At 37.3% G+C, this 16,966-nt stretch overlaps 2 protein-coding genes across 6 annotated transcripts in view; both read right to left on the reverse strand.

Annotated features, from left to right (window-relative positions):
* Window positions 1-12,252, reverse strand: LOC107655069 (importin-9-like). Of its 2 annotated transcripts, none has more exons than XM_016442469.1 (24): window positions 11,998-12,252; window positions 10,124-10,185; window positions 9,941-10,027; window positions 9,649-9,850; window positions 9,457-9,545; window positions 9,264-9,350; window positions 8,578-8,697; window positions 8,395-8,495; window positions 7,835-7,893; window positions 7,589-7,740; window positions 7,411-7,509; window positions 7,229-7,335; window positions 6,414-6,553; window positions 6,157-6,316; window positions 5,258-5,484; window positions 5,019-5,167; window positions 4,817-4,945; window positions 4,446-4,721; window positions 3,163-3,329; window positions 2,941-3,074; window positions 2,738-2,857; window positions 2,534-2,641; window positions 676-752; window positions 1-592 (listed from the first exon to the last, which is right to left on the reverse strand). In XM_016442469.1, exons 1-24 carry the CDS (start codon window positions 12,161-12,163, stop codon window positions 482-484), a joined length of 3,129 nt encoding a protein of 1,042 aa, XP_016297955.1. In that variant the 5' UTR covers window positions 12,164-12,252; the 3' UTR covers window positions 1-481. The 2 variants fall into 2 exon arrangements, with proteins under 2 accessions (XP_016297955.1, XP_016297954.1); XM_016442468.1 differs by having other exon boundaries at window positions 6,157-6,319.
* A 220-nt stretch (window positions 12,253-12,472) lies between these two features.
* Window positions 12,473-16,966, reverse strand: part of LOC107655070 (lysine-specific demethylase 5B-like) — a 36,741-nt gene continuing 32,247 nt past the window's right edge. For all 4 annotated transcript variants that reach the window (XM_016442470.1, XM_016442471.1, XM_016442472.1 and 1 more), the window contains 2 exons: window positions 13,491-13,760; window positions 12,473-13,358 (listed from right to left, as the gene is read on the reverse strand). In XM_016442470.1, the coding sequence (XP_016297956.1) occupies window positions 13,227-13,358; window positions 13,491-13,760 (402 nt within the window). In that variant the 3' untranslated portion in view covers window positions 12,473-13,226. The remainder of the gene's footprint in view (window positions 13,359-13,490; window positions 13,761-16,966) is intronic.

Consider the following 16,966-nt stretch of genomic DNA (forward strand, 5'->3'; position numbering starts at 1 on the left):
TATTATGAAATTCTTCTCATACCTCAATGGAGACAATGCTGCTAACAAGATTGTAGGATCACTATGGTAACACTATATTATTCTTCATGCTCACCCAACAGTGTAGCCATAAAGATCATGCCCATGAGACCACGTAATGACAAACAACATGGATAACTTTAATAAGGCCGCCAACAGTTCCAACTTCTTTTCAAAGTGTAGATTCATCATCTGTCAGAAGTCTTTTTCCTTCCTCCACAGATAGATTTTGTAACCATCGTGATTTAGTAAAGTGAGAAGGTACAAACGGAAACATTCCTTCCCTTAATAAAGCACAGGGAGAGGCACGTAAACCTTTAAGTCCTCTTTTGGGTTGTGGATCAAGAGCGTTGTCTGAAAGGCATTACGAGTCCACTCGAATGTTTAAGTTTGAAGAAAAGATGACTGAGTGGTAAAGACGGAAACAAAGGACAAGGAGCCAATGTTGGGTGGGGGATACAGGTCATATACCGATGGACTGCAAGACTCTTCTCTCTACTTCATTCATGTGGCTTGAAAACATGCTATAGCAAGGCTGCTGAGCAAACTGGGTAAGGAAATCTGTCAGGTACGCCTATGGAAAAAAACATGGAGACAGGAGCAGTGATATGAAGTATGGTTACAGTAATACTTCAGAGACAATGCCAAATAACTTACCTGAAGGTCAATTTGATAAATGGGGTCCTTCAGAGCGTCTGAATCCTCCTCATCATCATCCTCATAATAATCATCGTCTACGGGGAAATTACAATAATTGTTATAGATTATTTGTAGTAAAGACAAGGTGGTGAATATGGAAAGCATTGTGCACTTCACTGTTTTATTCATGTTTTTAGTCATTTTGCTTTACTAATAAATCCTAACATTTAAGGAACGGCACGTCTGCCCACCACAAAAACATTAAACTATTAAAACATTTTTGTTAATTAAAATAAAGCTGAAGAACTAACATTTAAAGTACATTAAAAAGAAAACTGAAAATATAAAAAAAAAAATAATTCTAAATATGAATAAAAACTAAAATAGCAAATAAATAATACAAAAATAACACTGTTGACAAACTTTTTGGTCCCTATACTTTTGCGTCCATTAATTTGTCCTTTTTTACCCTGACGGAAAAAAAAAATGAAAAAAGAACAGTTGTTTTTTAAATGCTATGCAGAAAACCAAAATTGAAATTAGAACCGTACACAAAATGCTGTCTGAACAAGTAAAATATTGACTTCTTTTTCAGATTTTTGTTCATTACTTTTTGCACCTTTAATAAAACATTTGAAAAAATTCACAAATTAATATAGAAAAATGCAGAATTTACAAGCTGTCTTTGGACAAATCAGAAGTAATGCTTCTCCCGCACCATGCATGGTCGCATAAAGTACAGTACATTGTGTTAGTGTTACACACGAGGCTTTAATATTATGGGGTAAATATAGAAATATAATATAGAAATATATAAAATAATTTCTCCTACTTCTCCAGATACAGATAGGCCAGAATCAAATCACTGAGAGTGCTCTAGCCTTAATGTACATCTATTTTGCCCTGTTGAGTGACATCCGCTTTAAATGCCGTATTTATATCCAGATATCACTCCCGAAAACCCTTAGCAGCATGTAAGCGGTCACGTCCTCTTAGCATCATGAAAAACAAAACTTATTCAGATTCTGAATGGATTAGCCTATAGCAAAGAAAAACAGCAAAGAGCACTCCCCTTAGAATAATTGAGATGTATAATGTATAATTATAATGAGACACTCCCAAGCGTGCAGCACTGAACAAAACTGGTGTGGAGTGGATTCTAACTTAAAACACTTATCCATAGCATTCAAGAAATCAATAGAAAATGTCAGTGATTGGCTGCATTGATCAGTGCTACAAAAACACGTTGAAAATTAAAAACTTGAGTTCAAACACAAATACACACTGGTGCGTTTGGAAAATATGTTTCGCCAGTTGCTTTCATTTCGTTCCCTCTAGCAGTCCCACAGAACCGGCCCTGGATACAGTTAATTGTAAAGAAATATGTAATGAGTATTTCATACATGTTTTTAGGTGTAAAAAAATGATCAAGATCATAAAAATAATGAAGCCAAAGGTTTTCATAAGGGTATCGGTAGCCACGACAGCAGCGCGAGAGGGCACTTATAGTGTACTTTACAGAGACGCGAAAAAAGCTAGAAATTAAATTTAGCATTTATATACATTAAACAACTTTTGAATAATGAAAATTAGTTTGTGTCTGCTTATTCTATTTATCAGTGTTTGAACCACAAAACAAGAAACCACATTTTCTGTATTTAATTTCTGGGTTAAAAAACGAAAAATGAATGGATGCAAAAGTACAAGGACCATTTTTAACAACGCTTAGAATAAAGGTTTGATTCCCTGGGAATGTGTGAACTAATAAAATGTGTACTTTAAATGCAATTCAATTCACTCTGGATGCCAAATGCATATGTAATATTAGAACGGACAAATGCAAATTTAACCCTGTTTTAGTATTATGGGTCTTCACCATATCTGTTGGAGGCAATGAGATCAGACAGTAGCTGTCCTGCTAATCCTTCATCTTCCTCATCATCATCCTCTTCATCCGCCAGATCATCCCACATTCCACCAGAGTCTGCAAAACAAACGTTCAGAACTTAAGAATGCTCCACACTTCAATGTCATCAATCAATACTAATACTAGTGGTAAACAGTTAAACCACACAAGTACCTTGGCTCCAATCTGCAGGATTTGCTCTATTTGCATTAGCCTCCACCACAGAAGACAGTTCATTGACGATGAGTTTAAAGATCTTTACCAGCAAAGGAATATTGGTCCACCGCTGTGGGTCTGATATAAACAGTTCAGTCAGATATCGGCGACAATAACAATTATTAATCATTTATTTGGCAGTTTAGAGATTATTAACTTACTCTTGGCTGATTTGGAACGTGTACAGATTCCCTCGTCCGGATTAAAAATGTCATCTCCTTTGACGACTATATCTTGGAGGCGTTTGTCATTTGTATTCAGACCATGCTGGAGAAGTTTACACAAGGCAACAGCACTGTGGACAAGAGCCATTACAGTGTTATTTCAAATGGAAGCTGTGCAATTTCTTCAAACACAATGCAGACGAGATTGGAAACCCTCACCTGACTTTGCCTTCATACTGGCCGTAAAACAGATGTTGGCGACTCATCCACTCAGCCATGACAAACTCTAGGGCAGGTTTCCCTGTGGGACCTGGAAGACTGCATAGGAATTCCAGCAGAGGCTCCAACTGGGAATGGACCAGGTGGGCGAAAACCATGATCAGGGACTGTAAAATGAAGAGCGAGAATGTATTTCATACCTCATTTGAGCCAGCAGCTACAGCACAATTCAGACTTATCTGTCGTACAAGAAAATTAATGTTCAACATGCAAAAAAAAAAAGCAAATAATTTGTTTAAGTTGTTGTTATTATTATTAGCTTATTATGTGCCATTTCTTTACCTGTGCTACATCACGCATCTGCAGTAATATCTCAGCACTGTGGTACCTAACATTTCCCACATTTTGTTTTCATAGCTTACATGAAACTGAATGTTCTAACATGTTAACTACAAATCAATCACTAATTATTGATAATAATTATTGTTATTATCTACTTATAGTCCTAGTTTCATTTAATAATTTGCCCAAGGTGTTTATTTAGTTCACACTTTTTTGAAGACTGGAGGTTATGGGAATTTGTTTAAACTTATTCACGCTGATTTGTTTATGAATCATTCAGACCATTTTGTGAACTGCTTTGAATGATTTACTGAAAAGAAATGACTCAAAATCAGTTCACTAAATTAAACAAGTAAGGCTTAATGAATAGCTGATAAAATATTTCTAACAAATAAAAATAGTCTTTGCCATGATTTTTTTAATTTCCGTGATGTTTCCGATCCTGGAAAACATCATTTTTAAATTCCCTGATATTTCCAGATTTTCCATGACCATGGAAACCCTTTTTACTTTATGACAAATGCAGAGGTTTTCAAACTTGATAACAATGACTCCCAAATATGACAGAGGACCTTTTTCACATATGAAATAAAATGCAACAAAACACAAAAAAGAAAGAAAAATAACTAAAAAGTTATTTAGTTTTGATGAAAAAATTAAATAAATGAAAACTGAAAAAATAAATAAAAAATGTGAAACCGTAATAATGCCAAAAACAGTAAGTGTTAAAATGACTGCGTTAAACATTTAATTGACATTTAAAGTTAACATTAACAGTGATAGCCCTAAAAATGCATTTTGTTCAAATCTTTTGGTTTTCTCAAATTTTCCACAGACACCCAGCACCCCCTTGTGGCCCCCAGTCCTTAGTTTGAAAACCCCAAGGTTTCAGTTTAGTATCGCCCCTGTAGGTCAAAATTCTGTTATTAATTCTACTCTACCTGCATCACACTGAGGGTCTCGGCCTGCTGCATCTTGCTGAGAATAGCACGCAGTATTTGGTCCAGCTGGTCAGCCAACTGAGTGCCAGCCTGGGCAATGAGAGTGGACACCAGGCGACCTACAAAAGCAGCGGTGAACTCAGACGTGCGGGGGTCCAGGAGCTGACTGACAACCTGCATGACATACCACAGGCCACTGTGGCCTTGCTCATCTTGCCACTGGCCAATCTGCTCCAGCGCCACAGACACATAGGCCCTCAAGCATTCGCCACCATTCTAAAAAAAAAAAATCAGTGATGATGAGAGTTAAATATCAACTGACATGAGGACTCTGAAAAGACATATTGCATTTATTTCTGGGAGAATGTCACCTGCATTGTGGTGTTGTCATCTGTGCGGAGGGTGCATTGGGCCACCGCAGGAAAAGCTTGGCACACAAGCATGTCAGACAACGGGGATTTAGTGTTACGAACAACCGTAGTTAGGATATCTATGGATGTCTGTAAGAACAAAAAATACGTATTACTTACAGAATACAGTAAGAAGTAGAACAAATTGAGAAGTGTAACTTACTGCACAAAGGCCAGATGGGATTTTATCAGGCGGTGCCTGCATAATGCTAACAAGAGTAGGAATGAGGCGCATTTGCATGGGTCCTTGGCAGGCTTCAATCTGGGCAAGCTCCTTGAAGATGTCCTGCGCTAAAGACGCTACAACAGGATCTAACAAAAATAGAAAAGAGAACATGATAAGTCACGGGTAATCTTCTAAATTACAGAAAATACTACCTGTTGTCTTTAAAATGATTTTACCATTACTATACTTAAGGAAGATGGCAATAGTGAGTGGGCAGATCTTGTTCTCAGCACTCGTGGTGAAAGCCGGATCCACGGTGCAAACAATACAAAGGGTCTCCATGACTAAAGTAAGAACTTCAGAGCTGAACTGAGCTGCGAGCTGCACCAGCCCTTCCAAGACACTGGGCAGGAAGGGCTGCAGGACGTGAGTGCTCTCCGACAGCTTGAGTTGATCACAGTACCTGTGAAACAGATATAAAGAGAGATCACTATTTTTGTGGAAATCATGTTATTTTTCTCAGGATTCTTTGATAACCAAAGAGTTCAAAATAGCAGCATTATTCAGTTTAAACCACATATGTATTTATTTCTCAAGACATTTTTTCAGGTTTTCATCCCTAAAAGGTGTAGAACCAAATAAGATTCCTGCTTAGAAGTAGCCCAAGCCGCTGTATAACATTTGAAAGTGTATAATCATGGCAAATACATTTTTTAAAAATAGTATATTACATTATTTGGTTACACTTTATTTCAAGGTGTCCTTGTTACAGTGTAATTATACATTTAAGTACCGAGTAATATTAATTAACTACATGTACTTACTATATAGTTAGGGTTAGGCTTAGGGTTATTTACATGTAATTATGCATAATTTATTGTTATTACAATAGTAAGTATATGTAACATGTGTAACAAGGACACCTTAAAATAAAGTGTTACCCATTATTTAGCTGGAGATCTGCCCCATTAAGCCTGCCCAACAACAACAACAAAAATTAAATTAATTTCCACCTTAAATTTGAAAAAATAAAAAATAAAATAATAATAATAATAATAAAATGCAAATAAAAATCATACAGTTTTGTGCAAATTATTAGACCCTGCACATTAGAACCTGGAAATAAAAGTCCTACCTCCAGATGGCTCTCACAGCAGAGATGCGGACCGAGGGTGGCTGGCTCTCATGCAGACCACTCACAGTGGCCTGAAGGAACTGCTGTATGAGTTCTGGGGACATCGCTGCAGTAAAGCGACTGGCTGCCCATAAGGCTCGACCCAAGAGGAATGGAGAGGCTGCTGGGAATCGAATAACATGGGGATCAGATCCTCAGATCTACACTCAGGCCAAATACAGATGTAGGATCAAAATGAAAACCCAGAATAAGGTTACCTGGTAAATTGAGGTCTGCAAGGATGACATTGGCAAGGAATCCATGCATATCGAACTGCACACGACCGTTCTTTAAATTCTCAGTGATGATGATCTTGACTGAGCCCAGGGACAGCATGCAAGCCTCATGCACCTTCCACCTGCATATCCATAGAGAGATACTAATGTAAGGCAGGGGTTACCAAACTTTTTTGTCAGCCGAACCCCTTAGACATAACATTTACTTGAAGTACCACCAGAGATAAAGTTAATACTTAAACAATTTAACAACACATTTGCATGTTTATAGTTCTCTGATATTGGCTAATGGTCACGCGACATGCAATTGGACAAAATGTATACTTATTATATAAACTTATTTATACATAGGACTGCACATATATGGGGCTTATTATTATAATGTTTTAACTGACTATAAAAATGAAGATATAAATATATTACTGTTGTAAAATTGTTGTTGATGATTATAGTCCTAATAATTATTGTAGACTGCAAGATACGCTACTAATATTTAAGTATTAATTTCTTTACTTTCAAAAATTCAAACCATCAAGCTGCAATTCTGGTGAAATGCTGTAAACTTCTATCCACATAAATGTTGGAAATTGTGCAAATGTGTAAAAAAAACCTATACGTCGGTTTGAGTTTTATTTCAATTAATTGCACAACCACATGTTTATTTCAATTATTAGCTTTTCATCAATTCACAAAGCCTCTGCAGTTCCCTCACCAATCCCCATTTGGAAAACCCTGGTGTAAAGCGACACACTGAAAAAGAAAGTTTAATTGAGAGAAAGGATGTCTTCTCTCTTTACCAGTGTTCACTGCCTGTGTTCTTGGCTTGCTCTGCCTCTTGAAGGTGCCGTGTTGCTGCCGCCGCTAAAGCAGCAGCGCTCTCGTTCTGAAACTCGGCAGCAACAGCCTGATGGACAAAAGGATGCATTAAACATAAGAGAGGGAAAATATTTCAACATCTACAAACTCTCTGTGCTCTCACCAGCAACAGATCCTGTGCCGATATCCGGACCGAATAAGAGAATGTATCATCATCCTCATCCTCAACAAACTGCTGCGGATTGGCTGTCCATACCTTGATCTGTGAGATGGATGAGAATGTTATGATAAAAGCTTTATAAAAAAAAGACACATGACACACACTCACCCTGCCCACAAACCTGATCCTCCGTGATCTGCATGTAGAGGATGATGTAATATATGAGCTCTGGTAGAGCTTTCTTCACTGTGCTCTTGAACTTCTTGTTCTCCAGCAGTGTGTGGACGAACTCGAAGATGCTGAAGACGAGGTTCTCAAAGCCAAGGACCTCACCTGCGACAATGACAATAAATTAACAAAGCTCAATGCTTACTAAACCAATCTGAATAACTTTGATCAATTCTTGCAAAAATCTAGTGCCACATACCATCAGAGTCAACAGGATCATCTACTTCTTCTGTGTAGTTGACCTCAGTTCTTACATAAGTACATGCTTGGTTAAAAAAAAATACTTTAATGTTTTACTGAAATTACGGACACAGACAAAAACAACAAATAGGTCTGAGATATTAATGGAATGGTTTACCCAAAAATGGAAAGTTTTTCGCCCTCAGACCTTCTAAGATGGAGAACGCAATATTATGGACTCATATTATAACTGAACAGTTATAAGTTAAAAATGTCTTGATGGATGTTTATTATAAACACACAGCTTTTAACTTTATAAGACGTTAATTAATGGACTGTTAGTCGAGTGGATGTTTTTCTCAGCTGTTTGGACTCTCATTCTGACAGCACCCATTCACTGGAGTGGATTCATTGGTGTGCAAGTGATGTAATGCTCAAAATCTGTTATGATAAATACACAAACTCATCTACATCTTTCGATGGCTTGAGCATAAATCAATTTTCATCTTTGGGTGAACTTTTCCGTTAATGGCGATAGTTTAAACAAGTGGTAAAAGCTGTCAATGAATGAATGGATATAAAGAGGCGCTTTCTGTCAAGGTGTTCCATACAATAGGAAGAATCTGTTGCATGGACGACACCATGGGTTTGGGGAAGTTCTTCACAAGAGCTGTCACTGCCTATGAAGGGAAAACAATTGATAATTACATTCACATCACTAGGGGAAAAAGTATTTTTCTGCACAATACAACAGCTAGTCACCTTTAGTACTTCCATCTTCAGGCCACTATCTGAAGTGGGTCCATCTGGAATCTGCAGCGCCTGTATGAAGGCCTCAGTGAACTGCTGCACCACCGGGAAGATCAGAGTGTTGGCAGCACCCTAAAATCAAACATAATTGTTTTAAAATGTCAGTAGCCCATTTAATATTTATTGTAAAGCATTGGGTATTATGAAGTCACAATTTCCACCACATTTATTCATTTAGGTTAATTTATACAATGTGGAATTAAAAATGTATACAAATACAGTTCAAAACCTTTGGGTTGATAATTTTTCTCTCTCATGTTTTTAAAACAAGTCTCTTTACTAACCAATGCTGCATTTATTTGATGATAAAATACAGTAATACTGAGAAATATTAATGCAGTTTAAAATAACTGTTATATAATAAAATAACAAAAAAATATTTATGTGATGGAAAAGCTGATTTTTCAGCAATTATTACTCCAGGCGTCAGTGTCACATGATCCTTCAGAAATCATTCCAATACGCTGATTTGGTGCTCAGGAAACATGACTTATTATTAATGCTGAAAACAGTTGTGCAGCTTAATATTTTTGTGCAAACCCTGATACATTTAATAAATAAGTAACATTTTAAATGTGTGTACTGTCCAAAGTGTTACCTGTTTACCTATAAACAAAAGTATTTTACTGAAACTTTACCTTTGCTACTTCATCAATTGCACAGATGAGATTGGCACACGTGGTAAAGATCTCAACTGCTCTGGATCGAGTGCGAATACTGTAAACCTGCAACGGTAACAACACAACGGTGTTTTTGTCAATAATATACATTACACATGATTGTCTCAAAAGCAAGGACTGTACTGTGTTTTTATTAAGCTGAGTATAATACCTCTGCCATTGTAAAAATCTTGTACATTTGAGGCAAAATGACAGGTGCAACATCCGGCATCTGTATATCCGTCACCTCTCGGGTAAATTCTATGAAACACATAATAACATGTTGCTTAGTAATGGTGAAAAACACTGTCACTTGTTGCAACTGTGAGGAAGAGAGGTCTAGATGTTCTGACTGAGTGATTACCTGTGAGGACCCTCATGGCGCCGTGTACAGCGTTAACATCCCCACTGGCCAGCATGTCCATGAGCAGCTTGAAGAGCCCAGGCCAAGCTTCAGGCCAGTCCCAGTGTGCAATAGCCGACAGGGCGTAGGCCACGCTGGAGCGCACCTTACTGATGGCCTCCCGCAAGCCACTTGGCAGGAGCTCACGGATCGCAGCTTTGGCCTGAACAGAAAGGGATATGGGTAACCAATTACTCATTAAACGTCACATCTCGGATAATGTCACATCCAGACATAAATATGCAGTTCTTACCCATTCAGTCGTCTCTGGGGGCCTGTATTTCTCTGACTGGGCGCACCAGTGTGTCTCAACATACTGCTTCAGAATGACAGAGGCCAACTACAAGAGACATATAGCAAACAAATGAATTAAATATTACCGTAAGAACCAAAAACTTGTTTTTCTGCTAATTTATGCTTTGATATCAAGTCTTACTTGGCGTATAGCAAGTGCTTCGTGTGGGTCGACAGTGAGCTCTGCGAGGTGAACTCCAAACTCTACAAAACAGGTGAAATAATATTACATAGTCAAACAACCACTTGCAAATCAAAACTGTTTATATATTAGGTTTAGTTTAGTTTAGAAGCACAACCAACAATCAGTTTGACTAACAATAAGTTAACAAGCTGATACCACAAATGCATTAGAAGCCAAGTCTGATGAGTACATTAAAAAAAATAATTTCTAATGTATGCTTGATTCACAGCAACACAGCATTGACATATCTTTCATCATCCATGGATTTAGCTCAATGAGAAGCTGGTGGCCAAAAGACAATGTTACTGCTGACACCCAACACCCTGATACCCTGAAAGAGAGGCCACAGCCAGCGACCCACTGGGTTACACTGACCAACTGATTTTCAAGGACATTTCTACCTTTAAGTGGGCATGTTTTCTTTCTAAACATAAAAACATATAGTGTACAGTCGGTCCACAAATACACAACTGGTTCAAAAATTTGTGGTCATCTAAAAAAAAAAAAAAATTAATACTTTTATTCAGCAAGGATGCATTCAATTGATCAAAAGTGACAGTAAAGACATTTATGTTACAAAAGATTTCTATTCCAAGTAAATGCTGTTCTTTTGAACTTTCTATTCATCAAAGACTCTTGAAAAAAAAAAAAAAAGGATCCTGGTTTCCACAAACATTAAGCAGCAAAACTGTTTTCAACGTTGACAATAATAAGAAATGCAACTTGAGCACCAAATCAGCATGTTAGAATGACTTCTGAAGGATCAAAGCCATTGATAAGCTTTGCCATCACAGGAATTGTATTTTAAAATATATGAAAATAGAAAACAGTTATTTTAAATTGTAATAACACAATAACATCATCAAGGAACTATACAACAATAGCTCTGCTACAATAATGCAGCATTCAGTCTCAGAAAATGAATAAAGAACATAGTTCAATATGAAGAGAATATAATAAAATATTATATATCATAGGCTTTCATTTTTGTAGTTAAATCATATGGCTTTTGTAATGACTGATTCTTAAACTTACACACTTTATCTTTGGCCAAAGCTACTGACTCACATCTAGCCACATAAACAAGATTCTGCTCTTTTTCCTCCCAAAAGACGACTAAACAGCCACAAAACTCTAAGCAATATCTTAACTTTCAAAAATACTGGGTGATGTAACCTTGATGATAGTGGGTACTCAGACTTAGTATTATGGACACTCCAAGAAACCAAACCCCAAGTCACAATCTCTGCTTTGGCATTGTAGTTTGAAGGCAAAATAGGATGAGTTGTGGTGTTATTTCATTCACAGGACATAAAGAAGACTGAGAAACAAACAAACAAAAAAGAATTATGTAAAAAACGGAACTTTTGGAAACAGTCTCATAAAGGGGTAGCTCACCCAAAAAGTGTCATCATTTACTCACCCTCATACTGTTCTGAATAACCATTCACTTTAATTGAAAAAGAATGCAATGAAAGTTAGTAAGATTTGGAACCACATGAGCGTGAGTAAATGACAGAACGTTTAATTTCTTGGGGGGTGAACTATCCTTGAAACTATCGCTGAAAACTTATATATTCTCACAAAGATGACGCGTATTTATCAACACTAAATTGCCATCATGTTAGTGAACTTAAAAGTGAAACTGAATACAGATCCGAACTTCTCACATAGAATCTTTTCACATGACTTCACATCCATCAAATGAAAATGCGGGAATATGTTGGATTCGGCTGCATATGCTTTGCCCCCCTCCTGTTTGTCCAGGAAATAAAATCTGCACTTCACATGGTGTCATGCATGTTGTGGCAGCATCTCGCGTCAGTTCTTACCCTCAGTCACTTCCAATACTTTAATGCGCTCCTCCGCTGCGGCACGCACTTCTTGTACCGGCGACAGAATGGCGTTCAGCGCGTCTATAAGCGTCTCCTTCAGTCCTTTATCCACCTGGTCGAGAGTCGAAACCGGGCCGGGACCCGACGCGTTCATACCCGCCATATTTTCGCCAGTCTTGCTGAGGCTAACGGAGAAATGACTGGGGGACCCGACGGAAGGATGCACAGCGCACCAATGCACGTTTAGGGAGGGACTATGAAACGATGAAATGTTGCCATTGGCGCTTTCTTGACCATAATGGCTCCATCCACAGGAATGGAGGTTGAACAGCTACACACTGAACTGCCTTTTTTACTTTGTCGCCACCTGATGCTCAGACATATTCGTTTGCTTTATGTAAATAATAAACACATATTGAGTTGCCCACAAATAAAGACCAGAAAGACTCATGATAACAGAAGTAGATCAGTATTTATAGGTGAGAACAAACCATTTTATTCCACAATTGAATTAACATCGGAAAGATCTGTTTTGAATTTTAAAGAAAGCCACAGTATACATCACAAAGTATATTAGACACAGCTTTTTCTTCTGCCTGCTACACCTCATTTGCCTGACCTCCTACATTAGGATTCTGTACAAACACTTCTAATGCATCAAGCAACAGATCAGAGCAGATCTCAAGCTACTGAAAAATCAGGGTAACCAGCAGTTATTGCTGGGATAAATAAATAATATTTTATATTATTAGACACGTGTACCAAAACAGCGGGCTCCAAAAATAATTTTAGACCATTTTGTTTAGTCCAATTAATATTATTTGGTGTAAATAGCCCAGATTGATAACTTCATGTTAGAAATTCTAAAGGTGACTGGGGAAAGAAAAAAAAAACAAAAACAATAAATATGAACAAAAATACATTTAGGGAAGCTGAAGTTCCCCATTGTTTTGCATTCATGGGATGGAAACCCCTGAGGTACATCTATGCATCACGTTCCTAGAGAAGAAATCAAATGTTATAGAAGGAAATCTCCAAAAATACAAAACAAAAAGCAGAAGAATCATACAGATTTTTGTTAACAGTCCTATCAAGGCAGTAGCACCAAGGGAACAGAGGGGGCAGGATTCAGTAAGGGGATGATATCTGGTGCATTCTTGGTGCTTTAACTTGTGTGCAAAACGGGGAGCCTTTTGACTATCCTTCGAAAAACATGATTTTGGTCCTCATTCGGTCAAATCGTTTATTGCGCAGCTGACGCAGATGTAGTCCTCATTCTCAGCCTGCTCAGCAGACACTCCCACACAAATCTGGTGGAACCACTGGTTACAGCTGCCGTCGCACTGAACCCAGTTTACCTGTGAGGACGAGAAAGACCATTAATTATTCATGCAGGCAAAGAGACACACAATAACCCAATTATATAAGCAAGAACGATGCAGTAGATTAGAAAACAAAACCTCAAGCATTTCAATTATGCTAAAACTAACCTCGTTTCCTTCTGGCTGTTGACATTGCTTTGCCGAACACACAGACCAATCCTCCTCCGAGTCATCTGAATACGATAGGTCAGAAAGGGAGTTGGAGGGGGAGGTGGTTCGTTTCTCCTCTCTTCTCCTTTCTTTGTTCAATTTAGGCTTCTTTTTCTTGGGCTTCTTTATCTTGTCTCGGTGCTGCCCTTCCGTGTTCTCTTTCTCTAGACGCCGTTTGCTGTTCTTCTCAAGCCTCTCGGGTTCCTTCTTGGTCTCTGGAATACCATCCTAGATAGAACAAATTCAAATCAAAATAAGTCAAAAGCTCCGTTCTGAAACCTAGTGAGCAGTCTCGCCTGCATAAGCAGCTGCCTTCTAAGTCAGCATCCCAACAGTTACAGAACCTCATATAAGTGGCTGATGTGGACTTTCTACATAGGCAGAAGTTCACATGAACAGCACTCATTGTTATTAGTATTGTAAGACATATGTTGTAACCGTACAACAAGTATATAAACATACAGAACACAAATATTAGATGTATTTTATTTAGATTAAACATTTTTCAGCAATACTCAGATTCATTACTGAAGAGTTTATTTAGAATAATTTCTCTCCCCTTTTTGGACATATTCTCACTTTAAACCTGTTATAAATTAGGATGTACCAAACAGGGTTGATAAAAGCTAATAATAATAATAAAAAAAGTAAAATTAAAATAGATAAACGGTATAAAAAAAACAAACAAAAAAAAAACACCACAAAAAAAAACAAAAACATAGAAGCCAATTTCTGGCACTTAAAAATGCTTTGGTAAATCATAATTATGACACGAAAATGTGAAACTATTATGACACTCAAAGTCATAATGATGAAATAAAGTTAATTATATCTAGTCATAATTATGACAAAATCTCAAATTTCTAATGACTTAATGTCAAATTCTGCTTTTTATTTCATAATTATGGTTTAGCATCTCATAAATCCTAATTATGACAGTCCAAATTGTGAGATAAAGTCAAGATTGACAAAGTGTCAATTATTACAAAATGTCAGTTGACAAAATTTAAAGCTTTAGGGTCCTATTATGCTATTTCACTTTTTGAATTTTAGTCAGAGTGTAGTGTGTATGTTTGGGCATAAAAAAGATCTACAAAGTTACAAATCTCAAAGTCCACCCCAAAGGGAGATATTTCTTTTTTTTTTTTAATCCCTTTTCAAGAACTACAACGAACGGCTCGTTTGGACTACAGCGTTGTTTTCCGGGTTTTGTGATGTCACAGAGTGGCCCATTAGAACATCATTAAAATAATTCCAACCTACAGAAATTCGAATGGTTGGGGGGTGAACGCTTGATTGAGTGCATCAGACAAGACGACAACGACGAAGAAGTGCTGCTGTAGCCTCAAGTTTTCGCAAGTTATTACACATGCACCTGAATATGTATATAATTATACATGAAGTGTGAATGAATATGAATAATTATGAAAATGTTTTTATAAATTGCTAACAGTACAATACTGGACAATGATGTAATCTGCAGAATTTACACTTCAATTATGAGACCTATGGTATAAATATATTCAACTGTATAACAGTTTCACTGCAATTCATGTTATAATGTTAGAATTAAAGAACAATAAACATAATACATATTACCGTTGCACTTATCTGTACATAGTAAATGCAGTTATTTTTAAGCGGTTGTTGACATCCTATCTAAAATGTGATATAGCCAAAATCTCTCAAATGGACCATTGACACTATCTACAATCTCAATTAGGAGTGTCAATGATTTTTAAATGACTGGGTAAATAATAAAAAAATAAAAACATTTTCTGCTGACCACAATATATTTTGTTTTTGAGCAACATAAAGAAAAATGAAGATTGACATCTTCATTTAACCTAAATCTGTAATTACAGTTATTTAATTTTAGTTATATAATTCATATACATATCATTTATATCATTTCATATCATTTAGTTATATAATTTCATATACATAATTTGATTTAATAATAACCCAATTTGAAGCAAAAACAGAATGTTCTGACTAGCTTTGTGAAATTATACTACATGCCTGAACGAAACAAACAGAAGAAGCTCTGAATGAGACGCAGATTCACTCTTTGACAGCAGGAGGCGCTTCTGGAACACCAGATACATCGTTTCCTTGGTTACCGCTGTAACCAAAGCAGCGCTGTGTTCTTGTCTGTACTTGTGTTCTTGTGAAACGTCATCAGTTGTCGCCCAAGTACTGTTCCAATTCAAAGTTCACATCTAGCCAAGTACAGTTCAAATCCCCGGATGTGTTCTTGCTCCGCCGCGGAGATGGTCCTCACTGCAGAACACAAGATCCAGATCCAACTCCTCCCACCTTACATATACCTAATCCTAACCATCTCCACCCCCTGATCCCTAAACCCACCCATCTCAACCCACCATCTCCACTCCCTAGATGTAGATCCAACCCCGCCCCCTGGATCTTTGTTCTGCAGTGAGGGGCTACTGGATCAGCGGGCGCTCAGTGCTCATGTATCCACCGAGAGCAATCTCACCTCGGCTAGTCCTTCTGACATTTGCCGCTGGCTCTGATGTAGTGGTTAAACATGAGATATAATTCATTTTGGGTAAATCTAACAGGCAATCTTTGATCTCATGAATCTATTATTTCTTCCAGGTCATATCGTTTTGGCTGAGCACAAAGTTATGTTTCATAAATTAATTATTTTTATTAATCGTAATACAGCGCTGACTTTGTTGCATACATTTGACTGAATTGTTTGCTTTGGTCTTATTTCCTATTACATACGTCTCTTATACTTTATAGTTATACTTTTATAATGGCTATTATTGTTCATTAAAACTGACATTTAACAAAAAAGGCTTTGCTTTGCAAGTTGTGCTTGTCATATTTCTTTTTATTATACATTCATATTTTAAATGAAACAGAAAAGAGGCAATGCTGTTTGATAGATTTCGTTTCACTGTAATGTATGTACGTTCCCCGAACTACATTTTTGTGGCTATTAATATGTTTAAAAGAAAACAAAAAGAGGAAGTGGTGTTTGATATCATATTTTGTCGTATTGTATACATACAGTGAGGATAACTGGAGTAGTCAAGGCGAGCTGACTGACGTTATCAAGTACGCTGCTGTTCCATTTGCAGAATTGCGAAGTTCGAACTACCCAGGATGCAAGTCCGAACTTTGCGTACTTGGTATTGAGAAATGGCCACTGCTTTAATATGAACTATACAGAGACAAGATGAAAAGAACATACCACGTAAACTTTTCTGAAGACAGTCAATTCCCCTCAGAAACACATTCATATAAACCCCCAAGATCGCGTAAATTCCAGGGGCAGCTCCTTAAGTTCGGCAGTCATACACACACGTGACTGACCGCTCGCTCACACCAACAGGAGGAGAAGGGTCGTGTTACTCTCTACACTGCACTCAACCTGAGGGATTCCTACACTTTCAGTCTTT

The sequence above is a fragment of the Sinocyclocheilus anshuiensis genome, unplaced genomic scaffold, assembly GCF_001515605.1.
Source record: "Sinocyclocheilus anshuiensis isolate Anshui unplaced genomic scaffold, SAMN03320099.WGS_v1.1 scaffold1072, whole genome shotgun sequence".
In the NCBI taxonomy this organism is placed as follows: domain Eukaryota; kingdom Metazoa; phylum Chordata; class Actinopteri; order Cypriniformes; family Cyprinidae; genus Sinocyclocheilus; species Sinocyclocheilus anshuiensis.